The 17,913-nt window shown below is 46.1% G+C and overlaps 1 protein-coding gene across 1 annotated transcript in view; it reads right to left on the bottom strand.

Moving 5' to 3' along the window:
• Window positions 1-17,913, bottom strand: part of LOC124722225 (vitellogenin-like) — a gene marked incomplete at its 3' end in the record, with an annotated part of 444,892 nt that overhangs the window by 129,690 nt on the left and 297,289 nt on the right. The window contains exon 17 of the mRNA XM_047247418.1: window positions 13,400-13,592. Coding sequence (XP_047103374.1) covers window positions 13,400-13,592 — 193 coding nt within the window. The remainder of the gene's footprint in view (window positions 1-13,399; window positions 13,593-17,913) is intronic.

Genomic DNA, 17,913 nt, shown 5'->3' with positions numbered 1-17,913 from the left:
ATTCTGTTCTTCCTGTCACTGCATTTCACTAATTCCCTGTCTAACTAACCTCAACTTGGTTATTCCTTTTTTCAGGTTCTCTTTCTTACCAACACGATTAAGGAATCAAATATTCTGGACTACGACTCTTAGAATGTCAGGCTTGTTTTTACTTTATGACAAACCCCTGAATCCTTCTCGTTCGTAGATGCAAATGGAAGAATTTTTTACCTCGGGAATAGTTTACCCAGGAGAATTACATCACTAAGTCGTACAGCAGAACCACATGTGTTCGGTAAGTATAATAGTTTTAGACTGATCTGGCATCTCTAGAGATAACTCACCGACGTGGTTGTACTCATGATTCGGCTATCTCCATCGTTGATGCACACAAGCACAGCGGAAAAACCATGGTTCGTAAGGGGGTTTCTGAAATAATGTAGTGCTTTACGAATAGTTTCCTTTCACAATAACCTAAAAACAAACTTATACATAGTTGTTACTTCCATTTTGATCCGATGCATGCTGAATTTTGGTTGTACAGTGTTGTTTCAATTTTAAGGACTAATGTACTTCACTACTAGAAAAGGATATAAAGCAAGTAGTTCTTCATGACACGTCATTCAGATTTTACACCAAATCTCAGCGAACTGCACTAAAATCAGTTAGATGTTACCACTGCAGTTTTGTGTACTGAACGCATTTTCATTCATTAACCACCATGCATCTCGTCATCAGGCTGCGTTAATATTGTCTCAGGTCCTACCTCCGTACATGTCTACCTACGAGGTGTTTGATAATTACTAAAAAAGTACCTGTTAAGCTACACCCACATCCCTACTCTAGAAGCCGCCGTAAAGATGGTGATGCCTGATATTTCTGGTATCATTCTCATTTCGTTGCGGCGAGAACTGTTCACGAAATTTCGATCTCCAACGTTCTCCTTGGAATGTGAAAATATCTTCTTGGCACCCACCTACGTAGGAAGAAATGAGTATTGATATAAAATAAGAGGAATCAGAGCTCACACGGAAAGATTTAAGTATTAGTTTTTTCCGCGAGGTGAATAGATTAGTAGAGAAACAGTGTGAAAATGGTTCGACGAACCCTCTGCCAGGCACATATGACTGAATTACAGAGCATTCATGTAGGTATAGATTCAGGAAAAAAGAAAGACTTGAACTTAAACTTCGTAATTTTCTTTCCGTTTTCATTTCGGGAGATGTATGGAGGAGGATGATACATGAGTTCTGACTCTCCTTGGTATATTCTCTCTCCGAATCGTAAACAGTAAGCCTCTCAATGCTGCACAACGCATGCCTTTCAGCTTCTGGTACTGGAGACGTGTCATCTACGTGACACTCTCCCACCGACTAAACAAATCCGTGATGAAACGCGCAGCTCTTCTTTGGATCTTCTCTGTCTCTTGTATTAACCCTACCAAGAAATAACCTCCGACTTACGAGCAGTACGGAAGGATCGATCGAACGGAGATTTAGAGAGCTACTCCAGTCACGTGTGAATTACATTCCTTTAGGATTCTCCTAATGAATCTCATCTTGGCACCTGGTTTTACTACAACTATTTTTATTTAGACGTTACACTTTAGATAACTCTGGACTGATACCGCTACATATTTTACGGTTGTTATTGGTTACAATGGTTTGTCACCAACGTTTCGATGAACAATAATATGTCGCTCCTCCTTTTTACGCTCAGTATCATATTCAGGCAGCGTAAACTGCCAGTTACTGCGCTACGCGTCTATCCTCTGCAGGTATTCCTCCATTTCGCTACAGTCGCGATTCAGCTTTCCTTTCAGCATCATCCACAAACTGCCTGACAGAGCTTCTGGCTTTGTCCAACAGATCAATTATTTCTATCGTTCTGACTGTTAGGATGTCCTCAGTCCAGCCACAAAGTTGGTCCAATATCCGTTTGCTCGTGCTTTGTTCATTAGATGACAATTAAGAACTATTTCAAATTCTTTCTGGCAGTGAAGACTCATGTCATCAACATTCCTGTCGTTATTTACAGCCTTCTGAATCTTACAAATGAACACAGCAAGCTGAGTTTCACAAGATCACTGTTTGCATTGTCTATGTCGATTTCTACAGAGATTTTTGTTTTCCAGAATGTCATAACACTTGAGCATAAAACACGTATGGTAATTCAACGGAAGTTTGATGTCAGTGTCACAGGGCAATAATTATGTTCCTTTGCCCAACACTTCTTGTAAAGGGAAATGAATTGTTTGATATACCCATCAGACAATGATATGGGAAAACTGGTAGCTATTCTCACACCGTCAATGGCGCTTCCAGTGGCTACTCCAGATGTAGTAAATGCCACTGCTGACGCATCTCTTGGTCATCCTCACTGACTGCAGTTTGAAGATAAAGAGGCCAGTTCTGAGCCGACAGGTAGTGTTGTGAACATTATTGTTACCTTCTCCCAGTGCCATTATTTTGTACCATTGATAAAAACTTTATCATGCTTCGGCTGCTTTTTGGCTGTTACAGTAACTCTGGCATTGTAACTAGCGCTTTGGACTGGTCCTATTAGGAACATACCTACACCAGATCTCTCTTTATCCCACGTCCACTTTGCCACGCTAAGCTTGTCGTTGTATGTGTCTGTATCCTCTTTTGCCAGCTTGAACTGTAAAATATTAATTAACTCGAGTTAGAACAAAAATAACAACTTTCAGCTTTTTCCAGCCTTTTGGTACCCTTCGTTGCTCCAACGACCTGCAGTAAACTGATGTTCCAACGAAAGTACGCTCATTTGCGTAACCTACAGGGTTATTCATAAGCACGTCTGGTATTTCAGAACACCACTGCGCATCATTCCAAGCTTTTAACTCACATTACAGGTATCCAATATGCACACCGTTTGTGAAGCGGCAAACGTCAAGCCGGGAATGCAATTAATTGAAGCTGCTAATACAAATTGATTGGGAAGGCGCGACATCACTGCGCTTTGGAAATCTGTTCATTAGATTACTTATCTGCAGGCGCGAACTAATTCGATGATTAGTTTACAAGTTGTGACGCAATTACCCCACTAGCGCGACTACGCCACGACACGTATTATGAATCGAAAATTGGAGATGCTCTATCTATATATGTAGCTACATACATGCAGGCATACATACATATGCCTCTGTGCGAATCCTGATTTCTCTCATTCGCTTTTCGTGGTTCTTACGTGAAGCGTACGAGGGCGTACTGAAAGCTAATATTCCGAATATTTTATTCTGTTCTCAATATTGGTTGAAGTGGAGGAGGAGGAGATTAGTGTTTAACGTCCCGTCGACAACGAGGTCATTAGAGACGGAGCGCAAGCTCGGGTTAGGGAAGCACGGGGAAGGAAATCGGCCGTGCCCTTTCAAAGGAACCATCCCGGCATTTGCCTGAAAGGATTTAGGGAAATCACGGAAAACCTAAATCAGGATGGCCGGAGACGGGATTGAACCGTCGTCCTCCCGAATGCGAGTCCAGTGTGCTAACCACTGCGCCACCTCGCTCGGTGTTGGTTGAAGTATTACATGTTATTCATATTAGTCAGTCAACTTTCCCGATCCACTGACGCAAGTTGCATCCATCTTCCGCTAGAGAGATCCGAAATGTAGAGTGTAACATGTCGGTGTGCAACATAATTATATCAGTGCATGAGGAACAGCGTGCTGTAATGGAGTTTCTAACCGCAGAAAACTTCGTCCACTCATTGAGCACTCTCTCCTTCAGCATGACAACGCCAGACCATACACAAGCGCTGTGACATCTGTAGCAATCGACGTCTTGGGCTGACCGTCACGGGTCGTCCTCGAACAGTCCCTAACTGCCCCATCCGATTTTCATCTGTCTGCAAAACTTAATGAACACGTTTTAGGATAGTGATGAGGCACTGCAAGCAGAGGTGAGGTTGTGGCTCTGTCAGTAAAGTCAAACGTTCTACAGGGTGAAAAGTATTTAAACCGACAAACTCTGGGAGGTTGTAGGGGACATCAAAACAAATATTTTTCCCTAATGTCATTTTTTCCTATGAAGAGGAACATTTCTCTGGCGGCAAATTAATTAAACCAACAAGCGCTTTTCCATTTTTTTATGACCAAGAGACAACACATTAACACAACCCAATATTTCAATTACAGTAGATTTTCAAAAATGCCTCCATTGACACGTAAACAAAGGTTACACCGTCGGATCATGTTCTGTCTGACACGGGCAGAAACCCCAGGAGTATCTTGAACTGTTCCTACTGCTGCTACTATCCGGGCAACCAGATCCTCTTCTGATGCAACGGGAGTTGCGTAAACAAGGTTGCGCATCTCTCCCCACAAAAAAAAAAGTCCAGAGGGGACATATCTGGGGATCGAGCAGGCCATGGTACAGGACCACCTCTGCCAATCCAAGTTTCTGGGAACCGTCGGTCCAGGAATCGACGCACACGACGACTGAAATGTGCCGGCGGCCCGTCATATTGGAACCACATGCGTTGTCTCGTAGGGAGCGGGACGTCTTCCAGCAATTCTGGCAATGCTCTGGCGAGAAAACTGTAATAGTGCGTGCCATTTAATGGTCTGGGTAGCAGATACGGCCCAATTAAACAGTCCCCAACAACACCGACCCACACATTTACGAAGAGCCGCACTTGATGAGCGCTATTAACTGTGGCATATGAGTTATCCTCACTCCAAACATGCGAAATGTGCATGTTGAAGACTCCATCACGCCCGAACGTTGCTTCATCGGTAAACAACACAGAGGCTGGAAATGTAGGATGTACTTCACACTGTTCCAGGTACCACTGCAAAAACTGTGCTCTGGGTGGATAATCAACTGGTTCCAGGTTGTGGACACGCTCTAAGTGAAACGGACGTAACAATTGCTCTCGAAGGACTGTTCTTACATTCGTCTGATTCGTCTCCATGTTACGTGCAATTGCACGAGTGCTGATTGAAGGATCCCGCTCCACATGCTGCAAGACAGCTTCCTCAAATTGCAGCGTTCGCACCGTGCGACGGCGTCCCTGTCCAGGTAATCTGCTAAATGACCCGGTCTCACGCAGACGTTGGTACACAGCAGCAAAGGTCGTATGATGCGGGATACGACGAATAGGATATAGTTATTGATAAACCCGTTGTGCAGCACATCCGTTGTGGTGCGCTACGTAGTACGCACCAACCATACCAATGTACTCACTCCAGGTGTATCGCTCCATTAGTAAACAGAGACAAAGCACTACTACACTGGTGGACAGCAGTTGCCTACAACTGAAGAGTGTAATACGCCCTCTAACAACTGAAGATCGTAATATGGCCTCTAACGACTGAAGAGAGTAATATGGCCTCCACCGGTTTCAATAATCCTCATAGGAAATAATGACATTAGGGAAAAATATTTGTTTTGATGTCCCCTACAACCTCCCAGAGCTTGTCGGTTTAAATACTTTTCACCCTGTATAGTGACTGCATCAACAAACTGGTTGAGCCGTGCGTGACTAGTGTTCGTGCCATGTCTTATTTTACATCTTGTTTTTACCGTACCGCCATCTCGTTATGTTAATTTTCCATTACTGGTGTCACTGAGTTGCTGCCTTCCCTGCCTGTGAGAGGCAGCAGCAGCGCTTATCGATATAGGCCCTGCCGTATTATCTTTGCTGGACTTCTATTACTTCCCGGTCGTTGTGTGTTTGGAGTGAGTTTGGACCGGGCAATGAAATGAGTTGGAACGTGCCAGCAGTTAGTTCGGACCTGGCAGTGTTTGAGTTACTAAAATGTAGACTTTCACGGCCGGAAATATCATGTCCATTATAATTATCCGGGCTGTTATGCCGTGGTCGGTTGATCAATTCTGTGTCAGTTCCTAACGTTTCGTCTCCGACTGCGAGAGACATCTTCAAGGGGGTCCGTAGCTCTATGGAAGGTCCAACACACCCACTGGCTCGCTACTGACTGCCGCTAAATTCCGTGTCCGCGCGCTCCCGCGCCGCGGCGTGACGTCACGTGTTTTGAAAACGTCAGTGCAATTGGCCGCTGTCCGTCGCCGTCGATCGCCGTTGCCATCACCCAGTAGTGGACGGGTGGTACACATCTTCTTCAACATCGGCATCCATATACCGTTTAATTTCACGCCCTCCTCCTTTCGACTGAAATTATTCTGGTGTTTAGCGATTTCGACTGCCTCCCTGTAGAGCCTTTCGTAATATCCGCTTGTGGCTGCTAGTACTTGCGTCTCCTCGAAACGAATATTGTGGTTCCCTGGCTGGAAAGCATGTTCCGTTTCTCCTCTTCTACAATTGCCCTTGTGCTCTTCCAAACGTTTAGAAACAGTTCTTTTAGTGGTACCCACATAAACATCTCCACAGCTGCATGGGATCCTATACACTCCAGCTTTTTCCAATGGTTTGCGAGCGTCCTTGGCAGGCTTAAGGTACTCCTGTATCATCGAGCTACGGACTCCCTTGAAGATGTCTCCCGCAGTCGGAGACGAAACGTTGGGAATTGACACAGAATTGATCAACCGACCACGACATAACAGCCCGGATAATTATAATGGACAGTGTTTGAGTTGGCACGCGGAACAAGTTCAGTCCGGCCGCGGCAGCAGTGAGGTCCACACCGCCATGACTCGCCCGACGGTTGCCGCCACACGTGATTGGAGTGGGGATGACTTTAGTTTGTCGTCGGTCGGTCGTCTTGCCGGACGACGTGTATTTGGCCGGCGATCGCTTATGGGTTGGCTGTGTGTGCCGATTCGTGATTCGTCCCTGTTATTGCACAGGCACTGCCGTTAGCATTGTCTAGTTCTTCGAGCAAGTGTTCGTGAAACTGTGTGTAGTTTGTGTGATGTTGACTGACAAGTTATTTTAAATGTCGTCGGCGTACTGGCTCTGAGGGAGTCGGTCGGTTGGCGTGGAGCAACGAGGAATTCTCGGCGGGGCGTAGTTTGGCCGGTCTCTACGCGCACGCAACCCATGCCGTGATAAACGACGACGGGCTGTCACCGCGGTCTCTACGCGGTGTAGGAGTGTGTGGCGCTGTTCCCATTGCTACACGGTCCGTGGCTCACCGACCCTGGACACGAAAGTCGAGTTTTGATTTAACCTACCAGCAAGTCAAGACTGTTCACATTGTGTCGTTTGGAGTTCGTTGTCGGCTGCTGGGATATTCCCGCGAGCAGCAACGTGGTTTTCGAGTTGGAAAATTCTAGCCACCCTCCGGTGGAGTTTCACTATATTTGGTTATTTGAATTGAAGTGCACCAGCGGAATCTTCTACCTCGTGGCCGTTAACGTTCCGATTACCTGTCCTGGCCGTTGACGTAAATTTCAGACAGTGTAGTTTGCCCATGGTGTTGTTCCTGTCCAGCACGGTGTGTAGTTGGACAGCACCGTGTATGATTAGTTGTGGGCCCCAATATCTTCTACGTTGTTCCGCTGAACTCCCTGATTTGCCCTGGTCGGATGAAGTGGAAGTTACAGGGTGTTTCAAAAATGACCGGTATATTTGAAACGGCAATAAAAACTAAACGAGCAGCGATAGAAATACACCGTTTGTTGCAATATGCTTGGGACAACAGTACATTTTCAGGCGGACAAACTTTCGAAATTACAGTAGTTACAATTTTCAACAACAGATGGCGCTGCAAGTGATGTGAAAGATATAGAAGACAACGCAGTCTGTGGGTGCGCCATTCTGTACGTCGTCTTTCTGCTGTAAGCGTGTGCTGTTCACAACGTGCATGTGTGCTGTAGACAACATGGTTTATTCCTTAGAACAGAGGATTTTTCTGGTGTTGGAATTCCACCGCCTAGAACACAGTGTTGTTGCAACAAGACGAAGTTTTCAACGGAGGTTTAATGTAACCAAAGGACCGAAAAGCGATACAATAAAGGATCTGTTTGAAACATTTCAACGGACTGGGAACGTGATGGATGAACGTGCTGGAAGGTAGGGCGACCGCGTACGGCAACCACAGAGGGCAACGCGCAGCTAGTGCAGCAGGTGATCCAACAGCGGCCTCGGGTTTCCGTTCGCCGTGTTGCAGCTGCGGTCCAAATGACGCCAACGTCCACGTATCGTCTCATGCGCCAGAGTTTACACCTCTATCCATACAAAGTTCAAACGCGGCAACCCCTCAGCGCCACTACCATTGATGCACGAGAGACATTCGCTAACGATACAGTGCACAGGATTGATGACGGCGATATGCATGTGGGCAGCATTTGGTTTACTGACGAAGCTTATTTTTACCTGGACGGCTTCGTCAATAAACAGAACTGGCGCATATGGGGAACCGAAAAGCCCCATGTTGCAGTCCCATCGTCCCTGCATCCTCAAAAAGTACTGGTCTGGGCCGCCATTTCTTCCAAAGGAATCATTGGCCCATTTTTCAGATCCGAAACGATTACTGCATCACGCTATCTGGACATTCTTCGTGAATTTGTGGTGGTACAAACTGCCTTAGACGACACTGCGAACACCTCGTGGTTTATGCAAGATGGTGCCCGGCCACATCGCACGGCCGACGTCTTTAATTTCCTGAATGAATATTTCGATGATCGTGTGATTGCTTTGGGCTATCCGAAACATACAGGAGGCGGCGTGGATTGGCCTCCCTATTCGCCAGACATGAACCCCTGTGACTTCTTTCTGTGGGGACACTTGAAAGACCAGGTGTACCGCCAGAATCCAGAAACAATTGAACAGCTGAAGCAGTACATCTCATCTGCATGTGAAGCCATTCCGCCAGACACGTTTTCAAAGGTTTCGGGTAATTTCATTCAGAGACTACGCCATGTTATTGCTACGCATGGTGGATATGTGGAAAATATCGTACTATAGAGTTTCCCAGACCGCAGCGCCATCTGTTGTTGAAAATTGTAACTACTGTAATTTCGAAAGTTTGTCCGCCTGAAAATGTACTGTTGTCCCAAGCATATTGCAACAAACGGTGTATTTCTATCGCTGCTCGTTTAGTTTTTTTTGCCGTTTCAAATATACCGGTCATTTTTGAAACACCCTGTATCTTGTCAGTGAGTCCGCTGACTGTCGGTCGGTTGGGTTGTCGTCGGATCGTGAATGGTTGGCCCGACTGCCTGTCTCACCTAAGCGAGCGTTAGTGTTTGAATTACAGGCCGATCCTCCAACATCTGGGCGCCCTTGTGTGTAGTGCCTTATTTTTTTAAAATTTGTTCTTGTTGGTACTCGTATGGCTTCTAGCCGGTTGTATGTTTTAAATTAGAGTTGTTTTACTCTCAAATCCTTCAGCCTAGTTTAAAGTACTGTTTCACATAATTCCTTTGGCACTTAAAAAAAAGCCGGCCGGTGTAGCCGAGCGGTTCTAGGCGCTACAGTCTGGAGCCGAGCGACCGCTGCGGTCGCAGGTTCGAATCCTGCCTCGGGCATGAATGTGTGTGATGTCCTTAGGTTAGTTAGGTTTAATTAGTTCTAAGTTCTAGGCGACTGATACCTCAGAAGTTAAAGTCGCATAGTGCTCAGAGCCATCTGAACTTAAAAAAAATTTTTGAATTTTAAGTCTTCGGCCGTCGGCCGATTTGAATTTAACTTGTTTACTTCAACCTATTGAAATTTTAAGTCTTCGACCTTCAGCCGGTTTGAGTTTCAGTTGTTGGTTCTTAAGGCCTTCAGCCTAAACTAAAGAACTGTTTCACGTAAGGACTTTGGTATTTAAAAAAATTAATGTTTTGGAGTTTTAAGTGTTCGGCCTTCAGCCGATTTCAATTTAACTTGTTTACTTCAGCCTAACTAAAGAACTGTTTTAAGATAAGGCTTGCCTTTTAAATTTCTGATTATGCTTGCGTTTTAAATTATTGGCCTTCATCCTTTTTAAATCAAAGTGGCTTTTAGCCGGTAATTAAGTCCCAAAGATTAAAGCTATGTGTTTAAAAGAATTTGGGGGGGGGGGGGGGGGGGGCTCTTGTAATGTTTGATCAGATAATAAAGTTGTATGTTCGAGTGTAACTGACAGCCCCTTATTTTGGCCCCTTTCCACAATTTATTCTATCTGTCCTGACCTGCGAGTTAAGCAGGGCGTTTCACTGGTCTCTCATTGAGAGAAATGTGTTCGTCGCCAGGGTGACTACGTTGAGAAATTAATATGTATGCATGAAGAATAAGAATGTAGAATGTTAATAAAATTTGTTTTGTTTAAAAAGCTTTAAGAATTTGCACATAAAAAATTTGGAGGCATTACTTTTCAGCACCCCCTCGTACGTTGGCGGAAATAGGTTTGTTCTACAGTCAGCTTCAAATGCCGCTTGTCTAAATTTTCTATCGGCTAACACGTGTCATTTTTCTGTTTGTCGTGTAGTTTTAACGTACTCATCATGTGCAACCCCATAGGTACTTATGAATAACCCTGTATACAGGGTGTTGGTTGTTAGACTTACAGGGACCAAACTGCGAGGTCATCAGTCTCTTAATCTTGTATGTGTCGAACCAGAAATAATCCTCAGAGAAAGGATACAAAAGGCAAATCCTGGGAAGCCCGACTGTAACCAAGATACAATAACAAGGAGATAAAATCAAGGAGAAGTAGGATGGGCGAGCCGCTCTGCCCAGAGTGCAGTTGGAGGTCCCCAGAGTATAGTATCCAGTGGATGGAAGCGCACCCTCTACATCCCACCAGTACCACCTCGCCGTCCTTTACTGCAAGAAAACGAGCAGGACAGACAAGGAGACAAAATTTTAGGAAAGGCAAAACATAAAAACATCAAAGATAAAAGAATAAGGAGAACAAAAATGTGGTAAGGTTAGGGGTCAGACCAGACCGCTGAGCAAAGGCCGCCGTATGTCCTCTCGGCCATAACAGGCGAGGGGTGCTCCTCCAGTCCCTCAGACGTCTCAATGAGGCCAAAGTTCCCCACTTCACAAAGACCAGTAGAAACCACCTTGGCGGGTAAAACGGAAAAGCAGGTAGCGAGTTTGGCATCTCTAGCGCCAGAGGTAGCTTGTCAGGAAGGTTAAGATATCGCCGCAAAGCAGCCGAATTTGGGCAATCTAGTAGGATGTGGGCCACTGTCAGGAGGGCACCACATCGGCACTAAGGTGGGTGCTCATGTCAGAGAATGCGGTGATGGGTCAGCCAAGTGTGACCAACGCATAGCCGACAATACAGGATGTCCCAGGAATGTTCCGGCAAACTTCGAGGGATTGTAGAGGCTGCCTTGAGGAACAAGTAGAGGTGCCCGTGTCCAGAAAATTTACCCAACGATGCTACAGGGCGTCGAAGTTATAGGCACCAGAGTCTGCCACTAGGCCAGCTCTTCGACAGCAAGGGACTTTGTATGCTGAAGGACTGTGGGCGCAACATTTCGCCGTGTTGTTTGTTATTCGATGATCGCGACTGATTGCCACCATCGCTAGTGGAGAAGATGGAGTTAAGTGGTGTGTAGAGAGGTCTTGTCTCCTATGAATGCGATGCTCTGTTGCCTCGGTGGATGAGGATCCAAAAATCTACATCGTTTTAGGTACGCAGAAGAAAAATAAACTGCAGATGGAAAACCGTGTCCGAAACCGTCATCCCCCAAAGCGACAGAGCATCGATTTTATAGGAGACAATGGCTGTCTACGCAGCAGCTATCTCCATCTTTTCCACTGGTGATCGTAGCAATCACTCGCGATCACTGAACAATACACAACATTGCAAGACGTTCCGGTATCTTCAGTCAGCGTACAAAGTCACGTTCACTGCTGAGAGGGTGGTCCAGTAGCAGGAACTTTGACTCTCAGCAGCGTCGGTGGATGAAGTCTCCACACTCTAGTTCCTATCCTCGATCTGTTCCTCAACACGTCTGCACAACCCTCGACGTCTGTCGCAAATTTCTGGGACTCCATGAATAGAACCCTACATGTATCTAAGCATCCTAGTTGCCTTCTCTCTGATTAGGTCGACATCGATATCTCAGCTCAACATCGCCTACTGGTAAAGTGCGCCCGCGGCTCTCGTTGTCACCACCCGCGCGGGATTAGCCGAGCGGTCTCAGGCGCTACAGTCATGGACAGTGCGTCTGGTCCCGGCGGAGGTTCGAGTACTCCCTCGGGCATGGGTGTGTGTGTTTGTCCTTAGGATAATATAGGTTAAGTAGTGTGTAAGCTTAGGGACTGATGACCTTAGCAGTTAAGTCCCATAAGATTTCACACACATTTGAACACGTTGTCACCATAAACCGAAGTTAGTGGACCAGTGTGATTTGAACAAAAGTGCAGGATGCCTTGCAGACGTATGTGCGAACCTCTCCATCAAATCAATGAGTTTGAAAGATGGCGCATCATTGGCATGAGAGAATATGATGCATTCATTCGGGAAATTGCTGCTCGTGTGGGACGAAGTGTTCCGGCAGTGCAACGGGTGTGTGCAGAATCGTGCACGGAAGGCCGTAGAACACGACGAGAAGGGCCAGGCCCATCCAGACCATCCCCCGAGAAGATAGACACATCATCCGAATGGAATAGCTGGACAGATCTGCGTCCTCCTCGGCTCTGGTGCATCAGTGGAACACACTGTACACTGTCAGCGGTGACAGCCCGTCGTCGTTTATCACGGCATGAGTTGCGTGCGCGTCGTCCACTTCTCCACCTACCTTTGACGAATGTACAGAAACATGCCAGACGGTCACTGGTGACAGAAATGGCATCAGATAGTGTTTTCGGACGAATTCAGATTGTGTTTATATGAAAATGATGGCTGCATTTTGGTTCGCCGCAGACAACGGGAGCGGCATAACAGTGATTGCTTTGGTACAAGACATACAGTGCCAACTCAAGAACTTATGGCGTGGGGTGCTATTGGGTACTACCAAAACTCACAGCTGGTGCGTATCCAGTGTCATGACCAGTGGGACCTACAGGAATGAACCCTGCAACCCGTAGCCATACCCATTCTGCACAACAGCCCAGAGGCCATTTTTCAGCAAGTTAACGCACGACCAATATTACTGCACGAACACGTGTATTCTTGGTGTCACAGTTTGTCAATCTTTTGCCCTGTACAGGCAGATCACCAGACGTGTCGCCAATCGACAATGTGTGGGATATGGTGAAACGACGGGTGCAGTGCTGTGACCCAATGCCAGCCACCACAGATGAGCTATGGAATCAGATGAATGCAGCATGGATGGCTATACCACAGGAAGCCGTTGTTGCCTTATACGCATCGATGCCATCATACATGTACCAAGTTATCAGGGCCCATTGCGGTCCTTGTGCCTACTAGGCAACAGGACACGTGCTGAATCGTGGTGACTAAAATGCTAATCATTTCTACAGACCATACTAATGTACAAGTCCTGTGAATATGAATGTCGTATTTCTAGCCGTTGAAAGTGTTCTGTTTTTTTTTTCTGAACATGAGTGTACGTTCCTCCCTGTGGTGCAGTACGCACGGACTTACCCACAGTAATGGTGAGCGCGACGCGGTGCCAGCGTGCGAGCACGACCTGGACTTTGGCGTGGTCCAGCGTGTCCCAGAGCAGTGGGAAGCCGAACACGGGCGCCGAGTTGAGCAGCCAGTCGGACAGCGACGCAGGCCGTTGGTGGGACTGGTACTCCACGTGCAGGTCGCCCGCCTTCAGCGAGTAGTGCTCCTGCAACACACCACCGTTCGCTGATTCTGATGAGGTCGCTAGCTAGTGCACCAGCAACGCTCTTCACAATGTACCTGCTAATTTGTGTTTTGTATTATCAAACAGAGTTACGAAATCTACGTACACGGTCTGACAAAGAAAATGGAAGAAACCAGAAGACATTTTCGGATGGCAGTGTAGCTTCGTATACGTACATACCATGGTCGGGGGTGTAAGTGATTAGACTTGCAATTCTACATCTACATCTACATCTACATTTATACTCCGCAAGCCACCCAACGGTGTGTGGCGGAGGGCACTTTACGTGCCACTGTCATTACCTCCCTTTCCTGTTCCAGTCGCGTATGGTTCGCGGGAAGAACGACTGTCTGAAAGCCTCCGTGCGCGCTCTAATCTCTCTAATTTTACATCCGTGATCTCCTCGGGAGGTATAAGTAGTGGGAAGCAATATATTCGATACCTCATCCAGAAACGCACCCTCTCGAAACCTGGCGAGCAATCTACACCGCGATGCAGAGCACCTCTCTTGCAGAGTCTGCCACTTGAGTTTATTAAACATCTCCGTAACGCTATCATGGTTACCAAATAACCCTGTGACGAAACGCGCCGCTCTTTTTTGGATCTTCTCTATCTCCTCCGTCAACCCGATCTGGTACGGATCCCACACTGATGAGCAATACTCAAGTATAAGTCGAACGAGTGTTTTGTAAGCCACCTCCTTTGTTGATGGACTATATTTTCTAAGCACTCTCCCAATGAATCTCAACCTGGTACCCGCCTTACCAACAATTAATTTTATATGATCATTCCACTTCAAATCGTTCCGCACGCATACTCCCAGATATTTTACAGAAGTAACTGCTACCAGTGTTTGTTCCGCTATCATATAATCATACAATAAAGGATCCTTCTTTCTATGTATTCGTAATACATTACATTTGTCTATGTTAAGGGACAGTTGCCACTCCCTGCACCAAGTGCCTATCCGCTGCAGACCTTACTGCATTTCGCTACAGTTTTCTAATGCTGCAACTTCTCTGTACACTACAGCATCATCCGCGAAAAGCCGCATGGAACTTCCGACACTATCTACTAGGTCATTTATATATATATTGTGAAAAGCAATGGTCCCATAACACTCCCCTGTGGCACGCCATAGGTTACTTTAACGTCTGTAGACGTCTCTCCATTGATAACAACATGCTGTGTTCTGTTTGCTAAAAACTCTTCAATCCAGCCACACAGCTGGTCTGATATTCCGTAGGCTCTTACTTTGTTTATCAGGCGACAGTGCGGAACTGTATCGAACGCCTTCCGGAAGTCAAGAAAAATAGCATCTACCTGGGAGCCTGTATCTAATATTTTCTGGGTCTCATGAACAAATAAAGCGAGTTGGGTCTCACACGATCGCTGTTTCCGGAATCCATGTTGATTCCTACATAGTAGATTCTGGGTTTCCAAAAACGACATGATACTCGAGCAAAAAACATGTTCTAAAATTCTACAACAGATCGACGTCAGAGATATAGGTCAATAGTTTTGCGCATCTGCTCGACGACCCTTCTTGAAGACTGGGACTACCTGTGCTCTTTTCCAATCATTTGGAACCCTCCGTTCCTCTAGAGACTTGCGGTACACGGCTGTTAGAAGGGGGGCAAGTTCTTTCGCGTACTCTGTGTAGAATCGAACTGGTATCCCGTCAGGTCCAGTGGACTTTCCTCTATTGAGTGATTCCAGTTGCTTTTCTATTCCTTGGACACTTATTTCGATGTCAGCCATTTTTTCGTTTGTGCGAGGATTTAGAGAAGGAACTGCAGTGCGGTCTTCCTCTGTGAAACAGCTTTGGAAAAAGGTGTTTAGTATTTCAGCTTTACGCGTGTCATCCTCTGTTTGACAGGTACATTGAAGAGCCAAAGAAACTGGTACACCTGCCCATCGTGTAGGGCCCGCGCAAGCACGCAGAAGTGCCGCAACACGACGTGGCATAAACTCGACTAATGTCAGAAGTAGTGTTGGAGGGAATTGACAACATGAATCCTGGAGGGCTGTGCATAAATCCGTAAGACTACAAGGGGATGGAGATCTCTCCTGAACAGCACGTTGCAAAGCATCCCAGATATGCTCAATAATGTACATGTCTTGGGAGTTTGGTAGCCAGCACAGGTACTTAAACTCATAAAAGTGTTCCTGGAGCCACTCTGAAGCAATTATGAAGGTATGGAGTGCCGCATTGTACTTCTGGAATTGCCCAAGTCCGTCGTAATGCACAATGGACATGAATGGACGCAGGTGATCAGACAGGATGCTTGCGTACTTGTCACCCATCAGAGTAATATCTAGAAGTATCAGGGGTTCCGTATCACTTCAACTGCACAAGCCCCACACCATTACAGATCCTCCACCAGCTTGAATATTCTCCTGCTGACATGCAGTGTCCATGGGATAATTAGGTTGTCACCATACCCGTACGCGTTCATCGGCTCGATACAACTTGACACGAGACTCGTCAGACCAAGCAACATGTTTCCAGACATCAACAGTCCAGTGTCGGTGTTGACGGGCTCAGGCGAGGCGTAAAGGTTTGTGTCGTGTAATCATCAAGGGTACACGAGTGGGCATTCGGTTCAGAAAGCCCATTTCGATGGTGTTAAGTTGAATGGTCCGCAGGCTGACACTTATTGGTGGCCTACTATTGAAATCTGCATCAATTTGTGGAATGGTTGCTCGTCTGTCACGTTGAAAGATTTTCTTCTGTCGCCCTTTGTCCCGTTCTTGCAGGATCTTTATCCGGCCGCAGCGATGTCTGAGATTTGATGTTTTACCGGATTCCTGATATTCAAATGAAATTATCGTACGCGAAAATATCCACTTCACTGCTACCTCAGAGATGCCATGTCCCATCGTTCGTGCCGCGACTGTGACACCACGTTCAAACTCACTTAAATCTTGATAACCTACCATTGTAGGAGCAGTAACCGATCTAACAACTGCGCCAGACAGTGGTTGTCTTATATAGACGTTGCCGACCGCAGCGCCGTATTCTGCCTGATTACATATCTCTGTATTTGAATACGCATGCCTATACCAGTTTCTTTGGGGCTTCAGTGTAGTCCGGTCGCCAGAGTGCGTTGATGTTGCTCGTGTTAAGCCACTAATGATAATAACTCCTAGGTACATGAAGGATGCAACAAATACCAGTGACTGACGGCAGATCATCTACGTAGGCGATATTGTACCCTTTCGTCTATTTATGCGGCATACATGTTGAGGAAGAGCTGCGAATCCTTGTACCAGCACCAGCACCAACTCTGGTCGTGCGGCTAGCAGTTGTCTGGTGAGATATTGCCCATTATGAAATGATTTTCCCAGTTTATATTTGTCATTACAGTGCAAAACAAATTAAGACGAATTCAATGTTTCCTTGAAGACGATGCAAGGTTTCACTGATTATGGGGAAGGATGGAAGACTAGGGTTTAACAATTCGTCGACGATATTATGAGAAATGGGCTACATGCCCGCATTGGGGAAAGATGTGAAAGGAAATCGACCGTGTTACTTTCAAAATAAACATCCCGGCATTTGCTTTAAAAGACATAGGGAACCACATGATGGGCAGGAGCGAATGTGTCAGTTTTAGAAAGGGATGGGGATCCCTGCTTCAGAAATGACTGAAAGGAAATCACGAAGCAAAACCTATTGTTCGATAACTTTGCTATTAGAACACAATAACAGAACCCACGGATAGTTTGCACGATAAATGAGCAGATTTGTTATGTAAGTATTTGCTAATATTGTAGGGAGACGAACCCGAGCAACAGGTAGGCGAACATCATTATGGCCTGGAAAGGAAACTCCACTAAACCACTGAAAATGGAGGGAAGTGTACACTGCAGTCCCTGTGTACAGGTCTGAAAACTGAAGTGTACAGTCGACCGTTCCTAGCGAAATGGTGCTGTTGTGTTACAGATTTAGAAGAAATAATTTTTGTGTTGCAAACAATAATGTGGTACCACAACACAACGACGGAGAAAGACAACGAGCAGCATTAACAACCGCCTTGGAAGAAACACTACCTGATAGTGTCAACGAGGAGAATTCAATCAGCTTTCTAACAGTTACACATGAAATGTGTGGCAAGCACCGTGCCGTGTGGAACGTAACATGGCAACAGCAGCTACAGTCAGAACGTTCACAGTAAGTGGAAGCTTAATTCTAACTGCGCCTGTATATACACACGGGGAATCTCACGGACATAGTCCCCAAACTATTGAATAAAATCCTGCTTAAGAGTCACGCACGTATGTGGTTCCAGCATGATAA

The sequence above is a fragment of the Schistocerca piceifrons genome, chromosome X, assembly GCF_021461385.2.
Source record: "Schistocerca piceifrons isolate TAMUIC-IGC-003096 chromosome X, iqSchPice1.1, whole genome shotgun sequence".
Classification (NCBI taxonomy): Eukaryota; Metazoa; Arthropoda; class Insecta; order Orthoptera; family Acrididae; genus Schistocerca; species Schistocerca piceifrons.
The sequence above is the reverse complement of the archived record's forward strand: the minus strand, read 5'-3'. Positions and strand labels throughout refer to the sequence as shown.